Source organism: Geotrypetes seraphini, chromosome 3, assembly GCF_902459505.1.
Source record: "Geotrypetes seraphini chromosome 3, aGeoSer1.1, whole genome shotgun sequence".
Lineage (NCBI taxonomy): Eukaryota > Metazoa > Chordata > Amphibia > Gymnophiona > Dermophiidae > Geotrypetes > Geotrypetes seraphini.
In genome coordinates, this window is record NC_047086.1 from 28,837,660 (window position 1) to 28,859,112 (window position 21,453).

The window sequence follows — 21,453 nt, forward strand, 5'->3', positions numbered from 1 at the left end:
TGACCCCCAAGTACATAACAGACCTTTTCGCATTTTCTAATAACAAACTCAAGAGACACACACACCCAAAACTCATTTCCCCTCCAGTTAGAGGCTGCAAAATGAAAAAACACCACGAACACCTTCTCTCTCACCAAGCAGTCCTATGGGGCAAAGACCTAGACCAACTACTTCCGCCCACTACATACGGGGAATTCAGGAAACGCCTAAAAACATACCTGTTCCAGAAATACCTAAACAATTGACCCGCGCTCCCTCTCCCTCCCCCCTCCCTATTCCACCTGAACTTACAGCACTGTTATAAATATAATCTGCTATCTTCATCTTATCGTAACTTTACGTTGCTATTTATCCCCCACAGGTCCTGTCAGACATTACCTACTAAAATGTACATATTACATTTTCGCTCAGCAAATTGTATTTCTATACTATTGCCTCCTGAGGTCTCTGATCTCTGTATTTCCTCTGAATATCTACTTATTGTATTTCGCTGATTGTCCAGCACTCTTGATTGTAAACCGCTTAGAAGTCGCAAGATTGTGGCGGTATAGAAGAATAAAGTTATTATTATTATTATTAAATGATCATTGAATGTTCCATAATCTCATAAAGGTTCTTCTACACATAATAACCAAGCTGTTTTTCGCTGTTACGCATCTTCAGGAGCTGTGTCTATAAGGACTCTGTGTCATCTAAACAGTCATACAAACATATCACAAAATAACTATAAACATCCATCATTTTAATACATCTTATCTTTAATCAATGCTACTATATACTAACTTGTTATCTCCTTGAAGCAGCTTAGGGGGGAGCATACCATTATCCTTCACACTTCACATCTCCCAACCTGCATGAAACACATTTACATATCTGGCACTTCCAATATATGCAAATCTCTCTTGTGCATATTCATTAGGACCAGTGATTGCGAGTCAAGGACAAACCGCTCAGCAGGAAAAATCAGGGAGGCCTCTTCCAGCAAACAGACCATTCACAGCTTACCATCCAGATAGAAAAGCAGGGCAAATGGATGACACCAATGATATTTAATGTTCCTCTCCCTCAAATATTGTAGAAATGGCTTCGGATCTGCTCTCCTGCTACACCATGATACACCTCGATCTCATGGGTATCCCACTGAAAGCTCTCCCAGTTTTGCGCCGCTCGCATGACTGCCTCTTTGAGCTTGAAATCTGTAAAGCACGCAATTATGTCACATGGTTTGTTTCCATGAGGCAGGGACAACACTCGGTGAGCTCGCTGCAGGCTAATGGATTCCGGAGCAACTGTGATCGTGTCGGATAACAATGAACCACAAGTGCACTGTGTAGTCAGTGAGTTCCGGGAGATCCCGCATACGGATGTTAGAGTGGCATCCTCTATTTTCAAGATCCTCGAGTTTATTGAGACCCCTGGATGAGGGAGACAGAAAGGAAGTGGTAAAGGAGGAAAAGGAGGTGGCAGACAGATTAAACACATTCTTCTTGTCAGTCTTCACAAAAGAGGACACTTCCAACATGCCGGAACCGGAAAAAATCTTCAAGGGGGATCAAGGGGAAAAGTTATCGTCAATGGAGGTAAGCCTCGGAGATGTACTCAAACAGATAGATAGATTAAAATCTGACAAGACTCTGGGCCCAGACGGAATCCACCCGAGAACACTGAAAGAGCTCAGAGATGAAATAGCGGAGTTCCTACAGCAGATATGCAACCTATCTTTGCAAACAGGGGTAGTCCTGGAGGACTGGAAGATAGCGAATGTTACACCCATCTTCAAAAAAGGATCCAGAGGTGACCCAGGGAACTACAGCCCGGTGAGCTTAACCTCAGTTCCATGGAAGATGGCCGAATCATTAATCAAGGACAGTATCAATGAGCATATAGAAAGAAATAATCTGATGAGAACCAGCCAGCATGGTTTCTGTAAAGGAAGATCATGCCAAATAAACCTACTGCACTTCTTTGAGGGGATAAACAAACAATTGGACAAAGGTGACCCCATAGACATCATATATCTGGACTTCCAAAAAGCCTTCGACAAGGTACCCCACGAGCGCCTACTAAGGAAACTGTGGAACCACGGAGTGGAAGGGGACGTGCATAGATGGATCAGAAATTGGCTGGCAGACAGGAAGCAGAGGGTAGAAGTAAAGGGACACTACTCTGACTGGAAAGGGGTCACGAGTGGCGTCCTGCAGGGGTCAGTGCTGGGACCGCTGCTGTTCAATATATTTATTAATGACCTGGAAACAGGGACGAAGTGTGAAGTTATAAAATTCGCAGATGACACGAAACTCTCTAGTAGGGCTAGAACTGTTGAGGAATGTAAAGAACTGCAAAGGGATCTGAACAAGCTGAATGATTGGGCAAATAGATGGCAGATGAGCTTCAATTTAGAGAAATGTAAGGTCTTGCACATAGGGAAAGGAAACCCGATGTACAAATACACGATGGGGGGAGGGATGGTATTGGGGGAAGGCAACCTTGAAAAGGACTTGGGGGTCTTGGTGGATTTTGCCCTCTCCGGTCTTGCTGACAAATCCATTTTTTGTTGCAGGGGCAACCCTTCTCCATGCTTTCCTTCTGCCATGGTTCATCCCCAATGACACAACTTCCTGTTCCCGCTTGAGTGGAGAGCGACAGAAGGAAAGCACAGAGAGAGGCCACAGACAGCGTTTCAGAATCGCTGCCATGGCTGGCAGTCCCCTGCAATAAAACATGGATTTGGCAGCAATACTGAAGGTAAGGGCAATATCGGATAGAAGGGGGTGGACATGTCAACTCATGGAGGGGGGGGGGGGGCAGAGCCTTGGAACCCAGGGCAGTTGCCTTGTTTGCTCCCCCCCCAAAAAAAAAACCAAACACTGGCCCTGCCTACTCTCCTCAAGAACTCTGTTCATCAGGTGAATCTCTCATTGCCGTGCTCGTACAGTCCATCATCCTCTCCAGATTGGACTATTGCAATTCCATTTACCTTAGCTTAACAAAGAAAAGCCTCCACAGACTCCAACTAATCCAGAACACCGCGGCCAAACTCATCTTCTCAAAAAGCAAATTTGACCATGTCTCTCCGCTCCTGTCAAGCTGCACTGGCTTCCTGTCATCTCCAGGATCCATTTTAAATGTGCCTGCTTAACCTTCAAGATGCTCCACGGCATCCTTCCACCTCTTATTCCTCTATCCTGGAATTCCCCAAATCCATTCTCCACCAGATCCACGCAAAAATCAAAACTATCCTTCCCCTCCTCAAAGGGTATCTCCCTCGTCGGTAAACTCGGGTCCTCCCTCCACTTCAGAATCGCTCAGCTCTGGAACAGTCTCCCTTCCCCTCTCCGCAACTTGAGCCCCCTTCTACCATTCCGTAAGCTTCTGAAGACTTGGCTCTTCTCCAAAACGTAACCCGTCCCTCCCTATTATTATCACACCTAACCTCTCTCTTACTTACTTCTATAAACCCACTGGAGTTCCTTGCTTCCCTAACCATGTAAACCGTGTCGAGCTCCACCTGTGGAGATGATGCGGTATATAAACCCAAGATTTAGTTTAGTTTAGTTTAGTACCCTTCTCCTCCACTGCCAACCCCAAACTCTTTCTTTTTCTTGCTGCACCGTGTGCCTGGAATAGACTGAGTTAATACATCAAGTTCTGTCGCTGGCCATATTTACATCTAGGCTAAAAGTCCACCTTTTTGAGGCTGCTTTTAACATTTAACTCCTATTCACTTGTGTCAGTACCCATGTCTGTTTTAATCATTTCTACAGTAAGTAATTCCCTAATTCTTTATAAGTAGTAGTAGTAATTTTTGCATGACCTGGTTGTTTATTTTGCAGGTGGGGGTGGGAGGGCGGTGTTATTTGTATGAGAGATACGATTATGCAGTTCCATTCTTTAAAGAGAACCACCACCCCGGAGTGTTAGAGACTTAAACATTGTTAATCTAGCCACTGATAATTAATTTTGGCTAAAATTAGTTGACACAATCCTGGTTGGCTTCTGTGATTAACGGCACGTGACATTTTAGAATGATACCTATAGCCCGGCCTCCCTTCTTGCACAGTTGCGTGTGTTGGACAGGCTGATGCTGGAAAGGGTGTCTGCCGAGAGGAGCGAGTGCCTTGCCCGCCTTCAGCAGCATGCCGAGTTGGAGAAAAACGAGGGAGACAAACGACAGGTGGGTGGAAAATCTGACATGTGGCTTCATGTGCTGATCAGCAATGCTCCCTTGCTTGTGCTGAGGTGAAAAGAGTAACTGATAGGGAGGGAAGTGGACACAAACCTTTAACCTCATCAACCTTGTGTCCGCTAGATGGAATGAGAAATTGCCTTTTAGGAAGGAATACATAAGCCTAGTGGTTTGTGCAGTGGCCTGGGTTCAATTCCCATTGCAACTTGGGGCAAGTCATTTAAACCTCCATTTGCCCCCAGGTACAAAATAAGTAACTGTATATACTATGTAAACTGCTTTGATTGTAACCACAGAAAGACAATATATCAAGTCCCATCTCCTTCCCCGCTCCCATAAGAACAAAAGAATAGCCATACTGGGTCAGTCCAAATGTCCGTCTAGCCCAGTATCCCTGTTTCCACAGGGGTTAATCCAGATCACAAGTATCTAGTAAAAACCCAAATAGTAGCAACATCCCATGCTACCAATCCCAGGGCAAGCAGTGGCTTCCCCCCATGTCTGTTTCAATAGCAGACTATGGACCTTTCCTCCAGGAACCTATCCAAATCTTTTTTAAAACCCATCTACGTTAATTGCTTTTACTACAACCTCTGGCAATGCGTTCCAGAGCTTAACTATTTTCTGGGTGAAAAAAATATGTGGTTTTAAAAGTATTTTCCTGTAACTTCATTAAGTGTCCCCTAGTTTTTGTACTTTTTTGGTAGAGTAAAAACATTGATTCACTTTTGATACTTTAATTAAGGAAAACAGGAAGATTAATTTGCAGGGGGAAAATAAAAATTGTCTTATATTTGGAAGTAACACAAGTTCTATGGTATGGTTATAATTTTGTGGCTCTTATATGCCCTAATTATGGGCATTTTCCAAGGTTCTTTTGTACTCATATTGTGGTCATTACAGCAGCCTTTGGACCATGGTCAGAAAATGGAGGAATTAAAACAGCACTGAATCAAACATACAAACTGAGACGAGTGTGGTGAAACCAGTTACACTGATATCATTAATAAAGGGAACTGTAGACTTCGAACACCCAAGCACCTATCACTAATTGGTGTTTCAATGGGGTATGAATATCATCACAAGTCTACAGAACTCCTAAACAGGCTATTGATATTTACAAAAAAATGCTGAAAATTACAGAAACCCAGACTATAATGTAGCAAAAGTACTTAGCTTGACCCAACGGGAGCTCAGCCTTTTCACCAATTGTAGCTTCCTCAGGGGTTCAAAGACTTTTGCAGCCTGGTTTATCTATTTCAGCGGCTATATTTGCCTGTACAAAACAACTGCCTGCTTGAATTATCTAAAGCTTCTGGTGTAGTTAGTTCACAGCTGGTTAACTACAACGGAAACTTTAGAGAATTTAATTGGTGAAATGGCTCAAGACTTGTGATGATATTCATACCCCATTGAAAAACCAACCAGTGATGGGTGTTTGAAATCTACAGTTCCCTTTATTAATGATATCAGTTTAACTGGTTTCACCACACTTGTCTCAGTTTGTTTGTTTGATTCCTATGAGCATCGGAGCTAATACCACCGTGGCCAGCGCTAAAAAAGCCTAATGCGGTTTCATAAAAGGGGGCCTAAGTTAGGAGTACTAATCCTTTGAATATTGACCTCGAAGGGCTTAATCCATTAAAAATACTTTTCAGAAAACATAGGGTAGAGAAAGCGCACCAAAATTTAGTTGCTGGGATGATGCATGCTAAGTGCGAATTTTATGAGTAGTTCTGCGTTGAATTGCATATAGCATCCAGACTCTACTTCAAAATGTCCTGCATACTTCTCCAAGCTCCAGTTCACATATGCTAGAATCTTCAGCACCTCCAAGATGATTCTCCCCTCACCACAAGGAGTCAGATACACTAGATTTGAACCTAGTATCTGAGATGTAGAAAAAAATTGAAAACATTTCTCCACAAAAGCTACCTATCAGCAGAATGTTCCTTACAGACTTCCCAGAGCTAACCAAGCTCGTCCTGCCATAAACTAACCTACATTGACTTCTATATAATCCCATGTAGTTCCTTGCTTGTTGATTGCCGCAAAGTCTACTTTGTAAGCTCCCCTCGCCTGTATCGGCTCTTGTATGCTGTCCTCTTCATTGTAATCTGCGGATGTGGCACTTCTGTAAGCTCCCTGTCTTTGTATGGGCTCTCGTATAATTGTAAACCACCTTGAATCTTTGTAGGCATAGTGTGACCCACAAATCCTAGATTATCGTTTATTGAACTTGATATACCACCTTAGTTGCAGCACAATTCAAGGCAGTTTACAATAAAAATATATCAAATAAAATAAAAATGAAAAAAGGAACACCATTAAAATTGGACAGTGCACTACTTTCCTACGGAAGACATAAAACCATTTATGGTCTATTGCTGCAAAGATGCGTTCTCTACTAGTTACAAAGTTAATAGAAAGCACATTCAAAGAGATAAGAATATTAGCATAAGTCCGCAGTTTCACATCTTAACGTTAGGTGTGAGCATTTAAGCATAGAAAAGCCTGATATGAGTGTTATGCCTAACTTGGCAGTCAGGCACAGAACTTCTAGTATTCTATAACCCGCATGCTTAACTCCTAGGCACACACCTGACCCTACCCATGCCCCCCCTTGAAGTTGAGAAAAGAAAAAGCACAAAGGGCCTTCAAGTCTAGGCAAGCATACTTAGTTTATTGAGACCCAGCACGGGCCCATGTTTCAGTGTATCTGCCTATTTCGGGGATCAATCAAATGCATGAAACAGCCTGTAGAATTTGGTCCAATTTCAAATCCTTCAATGGAGTCATAAAATCCTGAAACCGAGCAATGTCAAGTTTTGGTGTCATAGTGCACAGCTTCCAGACTCTAGATTACTGATGCAGTGGCTAAACTGGGAAGAGTGGGATGGTTAACCTATTAAAATAGGTGGAAAGTACCCTGTATAGTTAGGAATTAAAGCATATAGCACCAGAATCGTCACACTGGGTAAGACTGAATCAGAAACAAGAGAAAGAAGGAACTGGGGGAAAAAAATCTCCTTCAAACTATAGAGTATACTGTACAATATTCTTAAAGAGGAATCAAAGGCAAAATGAATGTGATGGATCAGTGACTTTCCTGCTTTGTTTGTCTTCTATAGATGTCTGTGGTTGAGGAAATGAAGAGCTGGTGTATGATAAAAATCCATAACCTAGAGACAAGGTTTTCAGGAGATTCCCGGTCTTCTAGGCATACAAAGTCCACTCTGTCCACTTGTGGGTCCCTGACTGAAACTCCAGACTCTGAAAGCCCACCTAGCACAAAGGATAGTCGACCAAACCAGTCTGCACAGCATTCTGAAGACCTCCAGCAGCCGCAATCCTATATTGCACTTCATAGTAGCTTCACAGAGGACACAGGGCGGGCCAAAGTTCTGTCCTCGGAAGAAAGCTGTGGAAAACATTATTTTGTGGTTCAAGACAGCATGCCAGGTACAAATTGCATTTGGTTATAGCGTAATGTGCAAACGAAATAAGGATAGATTTAGTTGTACCATGCACATTTCATTACTTCACCAAGATAAGAACCATCTAAATATGTTCTTGAGCAAGAGCTTTGGAGATCTCTTTCATAATAATTGAAAAAGAGACCTATAAGGTCTTAGAAGTTCAAATGCAAGAATATTTTAGGTTATTATGGTAATAATTCATGAAAAAGTATCATACTGTATAGAAAATGGAGTTTTTGCCAGCATCAACAGAATCTCTGGACTAGGGGAGGCCTTATGAGGTAAGTGAAGTGATGCAGTGCCTTGTGTGGAGAATTGTTACAGGTCCTCATTTTCATCTATTCCACTCCTTGTATTTCTATACTACCTGTTTCTTCAAAGTGGTTTATAAAATATGAAACAGACTAAATAAAACCAGAAGTAAAAAAAATAATATTCAGCTAAATTAATGGGCTAATATTAGCTCACAGATTTACCAAAACAAAGTCTTAAGGTCCCAACCAAAAGAAAAAATAGGAGCTTAAACTTCAAATCTTGCCCAGAATACCATTCCACATTGAGGCTGCCTTAAAGGAGAAAGATTGCTGAAAAAAGTTATGCAAGTACTGGAAAGATAATGTAAAGTAATGCAAAGAAACTCCACGTAAAGTTTTGCAAAGTTATGTATGATAAGTTATATAAAGTTAATGCAAGTTATGCAAGTACTATAAAGATAATGTAAAGTAATGCAAAGTAATTTCCACGTAAAGTTATGTACGAAAAGTTATGTAAAGTTAGGTATGCAAAGTTTGTAAAGTAATGTAAAGAATTGTATTGTCATCGCCTGGAAATGACCAGCCATCTTCTAATGTAATCCGCTTAGAACCGCAAGGCACAAGTGGAATAGAAATCACTAATGTAATGTAAAAATTTTTTTGGAATGAGGGCAACATCAAAGTACGGTAATTACGGTAGATTGTCTCAGATTGTTAAGTACTCGAGAAAAAGTTAAGCCAATAAGCTCCTCAGGTATCAACCCCCAAAAAAGCCTTAAAGACTAAACAAGAAATCTTAACATGTATGCTCTTGTTAACTGGGAGCCAATGAAGCTCTCTAAAAAGAGAGGATATATGCTCAAACTTAGTGCCTAAAAACAGGACTTTGATTTGACATTTTTGGTTAATAATGGCGGTATATCAAATAAGATGACTGTAACTAAGAAATAAAACAGCTGTTCATTGGTTGGGGCAAATTCTGCACAGTAACCATGCAAGGTATTACAGTTTGGCAATATGTTAATTTTAGATGACCAATATCCTTATTGTATATAACCCTTTCTATCTTGGTAAGAAGCTGTTTTTATAGACTTAGAATGATTAGATCTCTGGCAAAAATCCTGGAACCATCATCAATTAATATTTTAATTCATTCACTTATCATTTCGAAAATAGATTATTGTAACTCCTTATATCAAGGGATCTGTCAGAAAGATATTAGGCGCTTACAGTTAGTACAAAACATATCCATCAAAGTGATTACAAACTCTGGAAAATTTGAACACGTTACCCCCTCTTTAAAAAAAAGCCCATTGGCTTCCAGTCCAATACAGGATAACTTACAAGATTGCCCTTTTAATATTCAAAACCCTTAAAACTAAAGAACTAGCATTCCTTGATAAAAATCTTATACCTTAAGAATCTAATAGATCCTTAAGATCCTCCAGACAGCATCTACTTTGGGTTCCTTCTTTAAAAATAGTAAATACCCATAGAACAACAATATTCTCAGTGACCGCACCCACACTCTGGAACGCATTACCCACTTATCTTCGGGCAGAGAAGAACTTAGATAAATTTAAAGGAGCTTTAAAAAGCTTCTTCATTGATACTTTTGGCTAACTATGCTACGATTCTTTTCTTATTGAACCCCTTAGTCCTTTTGTTTTTTTTCCCATATATGTTTTCTTTTCTGTATTTATTGTAGTTCTCCCCCCTATCCTTTTGTTCTTATTACATTTATTTTGTGTTTTGTTTGTCTGTGTATATTTTGTCTGTTTAATATTGTTGTTTTAATTCTGTTTTTATCTCTGTTCTTATCCCTATTTTATTGCTGTAATACACTTATTATTTTGATAAGCGTTTTATCAAATTTACAATAAACTTGGGTGCTCTGGTGAGAGGAATTTCTATTAGGATTTATTTACCACCTGTTTGAAGGAATTCCGTCAAGGCAGTGTACGGCAAGAATAAATCAAGCCTAAACGATAATTACAGCAGTAAAAATATTCAAATAACGACACAACATGTAATAAAATATGTTAATAGAAAGCGTAGGGTGTAAGCAAAGCTGGACACAAATAGATAAGAGTAACAGGAGTAAGAAAGTAAGGGGATTAAACTAATTTAAAGGAAGTTGCACATGAGGTCAGAAAGGTACTTGATTATCACTTTAGCTTAAAAATCCTGAATGGAAAACTCTTAATAATCAATATAGTTTGGAATTCTTATGCTTTCAGATAGATTTCATGGGACACCAGGCCGCACAGTGGTATAAATTAATATCTGGATTTGTGAATAAAAAACCAAAAACTGGTCTTTGGGACATTTGGAGCATTGAGATTAATGGCCACGAATTTGGTCTTGGAGGATAAGATGTACAGTGTCTGCATCTATGAGACAAACTTGGTTCTTTCTTTTTGCATAGAGCTTTTTGGACCCCTGTTCGTTTACAAAAACTGGATAGCTCTAAGTCCAATAGATGTTGGCATTGTCATCTTGAAGCAGGGACATTAGATCATCTTTTATTCTATTGTCCATTTATATTAGTATTTTGGAAATCAATTTGGCCTCAAATCAATAGGATGATAGAGAATCCGGTAGCCTTGACATATGATACTACTTTATTTGACATGTCAATGAGAGCGAAGAGTTAGATTTTGTCAAATAATAACAAACTTATTTATATTGACTGGAGTTGCCATTCAACAGATTACATTCAATTGGAAAAATCATAGCAGATTAAATTAGTTTCTGGTGGAATTCTGTGTGTCATATATATAAAATGGAGCGCACAAAGAGGATATTTTGGTAAATTTCAGAAGATTTGGAGGCCATTAACAGATTTTTGTAATGAGTAATAACGTTTTCCCAAAGTAAGATATTTGACATGGAGGGGTGTGGGTGGGTAATAAATATTATGTATAAGAGTATTTAATTGTTTTTGATGTATTGGGATGGAACTTTTGTAAAGGGAGGGAGGGGTTGGGAGGGTTTTCTAACTTGATATCAATTGTTTAGATACTAGGAATAGTTCATAATATTTAAAATATTATAGTATATAGATATTGGCTGAAAAGTTATATTTTTAATGATATATGAAAAGTTAATCAAGTGTATATTTATAAGTTCTAATGATTTTTCTGATACACTTGTAATATGTAAAAATGAATAAAGAATAAAAAAAAAAAGAAAAAAAATCTAATTTGAGGCAAACTATTTTAATATGTCAGAGATTGTTAACATTTACTCCAAGCATTAGAAAATATATCAAAAATGTCAATTATAATGCTCTTTTGCCAAAAATCAGAGGGTTATACAAAAAAAAAAATTAAGGTTAATTTTGAATTCAGCGACCCCAAATCATTATAGAACACCTACTAAAATTCATGCCCCATTCTCGACTACTGTAATATTATATTTGGGTGCCTATAAGAAAATTCTTCTTTTTTTAAAAATCTTTATTCATTTTCAGACTTACAAGTGTGTCAACATGTTAAAACAGATTAACAATAAATATATCACTTAATAATCATCAATAATACAAATGATATGCTCTTAACTCCCACCCTTCCCATCCTTTCCTATTATATAATCAAATACCTTATACAATATGTAATAATAAAATTTCCCACTCTGCCCCCTCATAATTGAACCTGTAAATTTAAGGGAAAAAATGTAATCTAATCAGTACAATATTTTGTTAATGGCTCCCACACATCCTGAAATTTCCTAAAACATCCTCGTTGTATTGCAATAAATCTTTCTTCCATTTTATAAATATGACACAAGAAATTCCACCAGAAATTATAATTTAATCTGCTCCAGTTTTTCCAATTATAGGTAATTTGTTGAATGGCAACCCCAGTCATTATAAGTAATAATTTGTTATTATTTTAAGAAATCTGACTTTTTGCTCTCATTGCCATACAAAACAGTACAATATCATATGATAATGCCACTGGGTTGTCTAATAAACAATTAATTTGGTCCCAAATTGATTTCAGAAAGTCATAATAAATGGACAATAGAATAATAAATGATCCAAAGTCCCAGCTTCGAGATTGCAGTGCCAACATTTATCAGACTTAGAGCTATCTAATTTATGTAAACGAACAGGGGTCCAAAATGCTCTATGTAACAGAAAAAACCAAGTTTGTCTCATAGATGCAGACACTGTACATCTCATCCTCCAAGACCAAATACTTGGCCATTGAGATGCTGTAATTTGATGTTTGATCTCAATGCTCCAAATGTCCCGAAGACCATTTTTTGGTTTTTTATTTATAAATCCAGATATTAATTTGTACCACTGTGCGGCTTGGTGTCCCAGGAAGTCCACCTGAAAGCATAAGAACTCTAAACTATATTGATTAGTGAGATTTTTCCATTCAGAGAACCCCGTCTGAATAGCCTGCTTCAGTTGCAACCATCTATACCTTTGTGAATTATTTAGACCATATTTATGTTGCAACTGTGAAAACTCAAGCAGTTTACCATTAGAAATAACATCTTCTAATACACGTATTCCTACCATCATCCAATGCTTCCAGATGACTTTATATCCGCCAATTTGAATCTTGGAGTTCAGCCATATAGCTTGATTTGTTGATTTATTAATTGGATTAGGTGTTAAATTGCTCACATATCTTATTGTTTTCCATATGTCTACAAGTAATCTATTTTCTTTATATAGTCTAGGCATTTTGATACTAAGTACATGGCATAATCGCAAAGGAAACATGAGGCGCCATTCCAACCAAAACCAATCTGGGATACTATCAACAGGATCTGGGAGGATCCAATACATACCTTGGCGCATAATATAGGATTGATGATACCTATAGAAGTTTGGAAAATTTACCCCTCCCTCTGTAATAAGTTTTTGTAGAGATACTAAAGCAATTCTAGCCTTTTTACCCAGTCAAATAAATTTTGTTAGAATACAATTTAACTTTTTATAAAAATACCCCTGGAAAAAAACCGGTAACATACCCATTTGATAACAAACCACAGGTAAAATCATCATTTTAATAGTTTGGACTCTCTCCCACCAAGAAAGGATTCCATTGCTCACACCTTTGTTACCTTCTGTAATAAAATTTTTTCATTCACTTTCATTGTTTCTTCCAATGTGTTTTTTATCCAAATGCCTAAATATTTTATTCCATCCTCTTTCCATAGAAAGAGGAATGTTTCAAATAATCCTTTTGTACAATGGACATTAAGTGGAAGAACTTCTGATTTACTCCAATTTATCTTGTACCCTGAAAATTTTCAAAATTTCTCTATCAATTCTAATAAGCTTGGCATGGTTGTTTCCGGATTTCTCAAATGAAGCAGTATATCATCCGCATAAGCGGAAACTTTATATTCCCAATCTGAATAAGAAATACCCTATATCTCCTCCACTTGCTGAATAGCTAACAAGGGTTCTAATACAATATCAAAAAGTAAAGGAGACAATGGACAGCCTTGTCTAACCCCTCCTCTGCAGATTAAAATGCTCTGAGAAATTATTGTTAATATATAATCTAGCAACAAGGGAGCTATACAAAGTTTGGATCATTTGTATAAATCCTGAACCTATTGCAAACCATTCCATTGCTTGATACATGAAGGTCCATTCCACCCGATCAAAAGCCTTTTCTGCGTCTAAGGATACTGAAAAGGCCGGATCATTCATAGTTTTTGTTAAATTTAACATGTGAAAAGCTAATCTGGTGTTATTAGAGGAATGTCTCTGAGCAACAAATCCTGTTTGGTGCATACCAACGATAAAGGGGAGAGCCTTGGTCAAGTGTAAAGCCAATGTTTTAGCTAGAAGTTTACCATCTACATTAATTAAGGAAATAGGCCTGTAATTTGAAACCAATGTGGGATCTTTATTTGGCTTCGGCAAAACTATAGTAACAGATTCTGCCATAGAACCCATGATATAACCATTAGTTAAAAAATTGAGTGGTTCAAAATACTGCAGTCTGACTCATTTTTGGTTTAAAAAAATGGGAGCATATTACTCCTTTTTATCAGAAACTCCACTGGTTGCCGATTGAGTCTAGAGTTTTGTTTAAATTTTCATTTGGTCTTGGAGGATGAGATGTACAATGTCCACATCTATGAGACAAACTTGGTTTTTCCTTTTACATAGAGCATTTTGGACCCCAGTTAGATTATAGAAGTTAAACAGCTCTAAGTCTAATAGATGCTGGCATTGTAATCTTGAGATTGGGACACTAGATCATTTGTTATACTATTGTCCCTTTATCTTGACCTTTTGGAAATCAATTTGGGCCCAAATAAATTGTTTATTGGAGAATCCAGTGGCTTTATCGTATGATACGATTCTATTCGGTATGACAATGAGAACAAAGAGCCAAATTTCATCAAACAATAAGCTTTTATTGATTATGACAGGAGTCGCCATACAACATATCACGCATAACTGGAAAAATTGTAGCAGGCTTAATTACAGTTTTGGGTGGAACTCATTGTGTCATATTTATAAGATGGAGAGAACAATAGCCATACAAAAAGGGATTTATAAAAAATTTAAAGAGATCTGGGGGCCATTGACAAATTATTGTAATGAATAGATACCATTGTTCCATAATAAGTATAATACAAATGAAGGGATGTGAGGGGGAAATTCTAAATTTTATTAAATGTTTGGTTCAATAGAAATGAATATTTTATAGGAGATATTTGATTGTATATGTTATGGTAAGGGTGGGAGGGAAGGGGTTAAATTTTATGTATTAATGTTAAATATGATAGAAATCCAAGTGATGTATTTAATTTCAATTGTCAATTATTGATACACTTGTTGTAAGATGAAAAATGAATAAAGATATAAAAAAAAAAAAAGAAATAATTTTTCATGCATTTGTTAAAAATCAATCTTCGGTATGTCACCAGGTTATCTCGTTTCCCATTTTTCTTTGAACCAGTCAAATAAGATTACACTTTTCCCTTCGTATTCGCTGTGATATGGGATTAACAGAATCGCAAATACAGAAAAACCACAAATAACTTTTTCATATATTATTCGTTGTTTTCTATTAAAAACCATCGTGAATATAGTGAAACTGCGAATAACATGGTGGGAGACCTGGTCTGTTCCTGAAGGAGAGGCAAAACACAGTGAAGAAAGTGCTGGGAATCAGCGATTTTCTCTGCAAAAGCTTGGAATCAGTGATTTCTCTATGCAAGCTGATGTAATTTGGGGGAAGGAGCCATCAAAAACCGTGAATAATCAAAACTGCGAATGCTAAAACTGTGAATACGGAGGGAAAGTGTAGAAATAAGTTTATTGTATCAATACCCATGACTGGAACTGGTGTTAAATGACAATATCTTTGTTTTAACCTAGGTACGATGCCACAGTTGGTTGCGGCTGCTCAAACCCCAATGCCTACCGCCCCTCCTCAGGTTGTTAGGCCAAAAGACAAAGCGATACCGCCAGTGGCTTTCCACAGACAACAGGAGCTGGAGCTACCATCCACTGACCACTGTGGCCCGAGGTTAAGACATGTCAAAGTGCAGGCCTCGCTGCAAACCACATTGGAACCTAGAAAGCACGAGCACGAAACTGGACATTTGACAGACCGAGGGACTCAGACAAAAAAGCCTGCCAAGAGTGGCCAGTCCAAACACCGCCCTCCTCAAGCAGAACAGCGGCGGCTGCAACAACAACTTGCCAAACCCTCTACTCTCCCTGAAGACTACCAGCCTGCTGCTCCGATCAGAGACACTGCCAAAACCCTGGAGATTACACAGTACTTTTTTGAGGCCATTTCCACCCAAATGGAAAAGTGGTATGAGAGGAAGATTGAGGAGGCTCGGTGTCAGGCTAATCAGAAGGCAGAACAAGACAGAGCCTCACTCCAGGAACATATCAGATGTTTGGAGGAAGAACTCTGTAAATTACGGACTAAAGCGCAAAAGGAAAGCTAGCATCGGTCAATCTGCTACGGACCAGCTCTGAGCTCTTTAAAGTGACTTGAAAATTGCTTAAAACAAGACCTGTTTTCAATCAGTTCTCAGGAGAGCCTTTTAACAAGTCCATGAAGAGGATGTGAGAGTCCATGTTCAGGGCATACTGATCTGGTTCTTCAGGTATAACAGTGGTGTTAACCTTTTAAGAGTTAAGGAGCACATTTAAAAAAAAAAAAAAAAAAAAGAAAAAAGTCCAAAAAGTGGCAGATGGTGTTTCTTGCCAAACCCTTCCAATTTGTTCTTTCTGAAATCTTTTTTCTAAACTGACTTCTATGCTGTTCAGCTGGAGGTCATCTAAATTTCAAGGGGCTATGTTAGAGGCATGGTGTGGACGGGACTAGGACAGGCTTAAGGCTTTGGATGAATGGGGCTACACCTGTTTTAACACCAAAAAGGTGCCCAAACTGACCACCATGACTGCCCCCCCCCACACACACACACACTCCCGCAGTGGTCACTGACCCCTTCCCACCTCAAAGTTGTGAAGGAAACAATGCATACCTGCCTGTATGACAGCTTCAGATAGTATAGCCAGTCCCATTAGAGCAGCAAGCAGGGTCCTGGAGTAGCCTGCTACGCAGTGTAGCCAACCACAGCACAGAGATGGGGACTCAGGCCTAGAGTCCACTCAAACCACTATACTTACAATGGAATTTTTGAGGCTTCCAAACCCCATCCTAATCCTACTGTACCCATATATAGGTGTCAGCTGCAGCCATAAGGGCTGTTGGTATGGTGGATGTTGGGTAGGTTTTGGAGAGTTCACCACAATGATGTAGTGAGGATAGGTGATGCCAGGGGTGGTGGTGCCCCCCCATGCTCTCCTCTTCCTTCCCCACCCCCCCCACTTGCCACCTACCTCCCCCCCTATATTTTTTTTAATCTTCACTGTTGCTCGCACTGGTTTTAGCTTTCCCTCTGATGTTACTTCCTGGCCCCATGACCCAGAAGTGATTTCAGAGAGAAGCCAACCAAGCTCGAACAGTAGGTAGGAGAAGCTGCTCACGCTGGAAAACATTTAAAGAGGTACTGGGAAAGAAGGGGGGGGGGCAGAGAGGTGCTGGTGCCTCTACCAAGATGGCACTTGGGGCAGTCTGCCCCTCCCCCCCTTTTACACCACCACTGACTGGTTCAGTGTACAATATAAGGGGGTTATGGTGAGATGTGTACCTGGGGGGCCCCACTGCTCTGCAGCAATGTCTTGAGTGGCCACTTTACTAAGAATGCTAGCCCCTCCTAGATCACAGGAGCTTTTTGTTTTTGATGGGATGGGTTTTTTTTTTTTTTTTGGGGGGGGGGGTTAATGGTGGAGAGAGAGAGATATGCAGTGAGCACAAACATCCATTTTTGAATAAAACAAGATAGACGTTTTGAGGTTTTGAAAATGGGCTCGTTTGGTACTGGATTTTTGTGTGCGTTCTAAACTCAGATTTAGACACCATATCAAAAATACCCCTCTACACTTTTAAGCAGCCTTAAAAGTCAGTTACAAAATCAATACAGGTGAAATTCTGGCACAGAGCAACTACTTTCTGGATTATAAACTAATTATGCAAGAACCAATAAGCCTAAAATTCAATGAAACTGTTAGAAAATGAAGGATGCAAACATATGGAAGGAATATATTTTGTGTCACTACAACACAACAGTGGTTGGATGCCTAAAATAATTGTATGTGCAAATACTTAAAATCTATTTAAACCAACAAATTATTTTTAGCACACTTAGAAGTAGGGTTACCAGATTTTCTGCTGTAGAAACCTGGACATATGGCCCTGTCCCATTCCACCTCTCCACCCAGCCCTGCGCCTCCAAAGCCTTCTCTTTCTTCTCTGACCTGCATGTTTGTGACATCATCCGCGCATGCTCACAGGTCCTGCAGAGGTGGGTGAAGGTCGAGGCTTTCCAAAACCCAAACTTCCGGGTTTTGGAAAAGTCCATCCAGCAACCCAGATAGTCCTTTAAAGAGAGGACATGTCTTGGTTTTCCTGGACATCGAGTAACCTTACATAGAAGGAGCACATTCAAAAAGGTGGTGTGCAGATCATGAAACAAGACACCCAAAAGTAATCAATACACCTGCTATTTTTTTTGCCGTGTATGTTCCTATTTGCCTCTATGAGGAATACACTTTCAGTTGGGGTAAACTGTAAAATCACGGCTCCCCAACAGCCTGAGCCAATGCTTTTTCTCAGATTTTTATCAGATCCTAGGAGCATGTATCCATCCAAAAAGTGCTGATTGCCTGTAAAGTTTTTGGCTACATGCATGTTCTGAGGACTTGATAAAAATAAATGAATGAATAGGAAAAGCATTGCCTGAGGCTGATTTGGTCTTTATCTGCCATCATCTGCTATGTTACCATGTCTCAGATGGAGCTCAGAACCTGCTGTTGCTACTACAGGACTGATCAGTGTAAAAGTGTCTCTTAGATCTAGTCCAGTTGATAGAAATGGCCCAGGTCTGCATTGGTCAACTGTTTGATTGCAGGCCTTCAATGACACATTCATAGAATTTCTTCATGTTTGTTTCATAATGGTGGTTTGAGTACAATAGTTTATAAGGGAAGCAAGTTACAATCTAGTAGGGTGTGGTAAAAGCAGATAGTGTAGCTGGTTTTAAGAAAGGTTTGGACCATTTCTTGGAGGGTAAGTCTATAATCTGTTATTAAGACATGGGGGAAGCCACTGCTTTGGTAGCATGGAATGTTGCTACTCTTTGGGTTTTGGCCAGGTACTAGTGACTTGGCCAGGCCACCATGAGGACAGGCTACTAGGCTTGATGGACCATTCTTATGTTCTTGAACATTAAGATATGGATGGATACAGATATTTGTCTGCCTATGAGAAACCTAATGACAGTCCACACCGCTCTATGAAACAAGTGCCTAAAAGGTCCAGGGGTGTCACAGAAACATGATTATTAGATGCCAGGTCAACACTGATGTACCGATAGCCAATCCTTGGGCCACTTGCAGCCAGTTAGGTTTTTCAGGATGCCCAAAATGAGAGAGATTTGCATAACAAAGAGACATTGCATAGTCATTGTGGATATTTTGACGACCCGGCCGACTGGGTGTAGCCTGAGGACTAAGGTGGGAAGCAATGGGTTATAGGTAGGAAAACTGCCCCAGATTTGTTTAAATTTGTTTCAGCCTTTTCTAATGATATGCAGATGTGTGAGGACTGTGTGTGTGAGCCTGTTTAGAAAGAAGCGAGAATGTGATAATCAGCTGTCGTTCTATTTGTTTTTGTACAGGAGAGTTGAGTTCAAGTCCTGAGCCAGGTTTATGCTCCTCAGCTGGGGTGAGGGCTGCCGCAGGAAGGGGAGGGGAGGGGGGCCCTCAGTCCACCTAACAGTAGCATTATGGGGTCAGCTTTGGATTCTGCATTCATCAGGTTTCAGAGGTAGCCACCCTTTGGAAGGGGGGGAAATTACAAATAAAGGGAAAAACCTCAGGCAGCTAAAGCTGAAGGTCCATTACACATACCTCAATAAAAGATGGTTCTGGTTGAAATGGTTGGGCTAATTAAACATTGTAACATAGTAAATGATGGCAGATAAACACCCGAGTGGTCCATCCAGTCTGCCCAACTATACATGTGCCATAAATTAATTTAGTTTAAATGGTCCTTAGATATTTCTAGGCCAGAAACCCAGAGCCCTGCCCAGTAGTGTGCTTTGGTTCCATCTACTGGAGTCTCCATCTAAGCTCATTCCAGCCCATCTTAACCATCCCAGCCATCAAAACCCTTCCCAGTCCGTCCTCAACTGAATGTCCATATACGGACAGGCTGACAAAAGACAAAGTTTCCAAATTTTGCAGGAAAGCTTATTAAATACACAATCACATCTAACCAAATGGGGTGTCCTAGTGTGCCAAAAATGTACAAGTGAAAACTAAGCAAATAGATAGGAAAAGAACTGTTAGATGAAGGAATGTTTTAAAATGTAGCTTTTGTCCAAAAGTATTTCTTGTTCTTGTTGCTGAGGGTAATGGATGGCCTGGACCTGTGACACTCAGTACTGGCCCCGATCCGACTACAGTTAAACTGCACGAATGAGGTAAAGGACTGGCTCATGGCCTCTTCAGAATAACAGTATTCATCATTCGAGTGATGTTTAGACATTATTAGACTGTAGATGTACAAAAAAAAAGGAAAAGTGTATTATAGTCTTGTTTTGTATTTCCGATTAGGAAAGTGCTGTAAATGCATGCGGTAACTGTGAGCTCTATAATGCCTCGACTACAAGTAGTCACAAAAAGGAACACAAGACTTCTTCTTAATGTTTACAGGATTCTCATCACACATTATGTTAGGAATGCTTGGGCATGTTCATAGCCTTCTGTTTACTGTAAATAATTTTTTTATGATGTTGGTCTCAGCTGTACATCTCCCTATTCATTAAAAATGAATGTTACTCAGCATGTCACCTTTCTGGATTCTGGACTTATGGTTTAGGCGTATTTTAGAACGCCCTTATTTACAAATAGAATTCATCACACAGAGGTTAAGGGCCAGCGTCTCCATTTCACATCCATCTATTTATTTATTTATATACTACAGTGGTTCCTTGAACTACGAGCATAATCCATTCCAGGAGCATGCTCGTAACCCAAAATGCTCGTTTATCAAAGCGAGTTTCCCCATAGGAAATAATGGAAACTCGCTTTGATGCGTTCCCCCCTCCCCGAGAACCAGCATTGCTCCCCTCGAAGGCCCCCCCTGCGAACCGGCCCCCCCCGCCACGATCAGACCTCCCCGCCACGATTGAGCACCCCCCTGCCACAATCCGACCCCCCCTACACGATTGGGCACCCCCCCCGAAACAATCCGACATCCCCCCGACACAATTGGGCACCCCCCGCCGTTTCTTACCCTCATCTGGGCACTCTAGAAGATCGGACTCCTCATCTGCTGGGCCTTGAGCATGCTCAAGGCCTGCGAGTTCACGTTCATGTTCAGGGCCGATCTTCAAGAGTGGCCAGATGAGGGTAAGAAGCGGCGGAGGGGTGCCCAATTGTGTCGGGGGGGGGGGGGGTGCCGGTTCGAGGCAGGGGGTGGTGCCGGATCGCAGGGGGGGGGGGTTCTCGTAAATCGAGCCATGCTTGGTTTCCGAGGCACCGATTTTGCAAATGTTTTGCTCGTCTTGCAAAACACTCGCAAACCGGTGCACTCGTAATCCGAGGTACCACTGTACTTATAGCCCAAGTGGTTTACATCCAGGGACTCAAGCATTTTCTCCTTTCTGTCCTGGTGGGCTCACACTCTATCTAATGTACCTGGGGCAATGGAGGGTTAAGTGACTTGCTCAGGATCACAAGGAGCAGCGTGGGATTTGAACGCAGGACCTCAGCATGCCAAGGCTATAGAGGTCTAACCACTGTACCACACACTCCCCTATATCCCCACCGGGTTTTCCATCAACTCAATGCTCATTTCAGCCAGAGCTTTACCCAAAGGATTAAGAGAGTCATCTCTGGTGTGTATAGCCACCTTCAAAACTGAGTAAAATGATGTGGTAGCCACTCTTA

General features: G+C 40.2%; 1 protein-coding gene across 17 annotated transcripts in view; it reads left to right on the plus strand.

The window, feature by feature from the left end:
* The window catches only part of ANKRD6 (ankyrin repeat domain 6), a 224,114-nt gene extending 203,768 nt beyond the window's left edge, over window positions 1-20,346 (plus strand). For 16 of the 17 annotated variants that reach the window (XM_033936181.1, XM_033936183.1, XM_033936175.1 and 13 more), the window contains 3 exons: window positions 4,061-4,174; window positions 7,318-7,648; window positions 15,292-20,346. In XM_033936181.1, the coding sequence (XP_033792072.1) occupies window positions 4,061-4,174; window positions 7,318-7,648; window positions 15,292-15,875 (1,029 nt within the window). In that variant the 3' untranslated portion in view covers window positions 15,876-20,346. The remainder of the gene's footprint in view (window positions 1-4,060; window positions 4,175-7,317; window positions 7,649-15,291) is intronic. The other variant, XM_033936191.1, reaches the window with a different exon arrangement.
* Window positions 20,347-21,453: the final 1,107 nt, after the last annotated feature.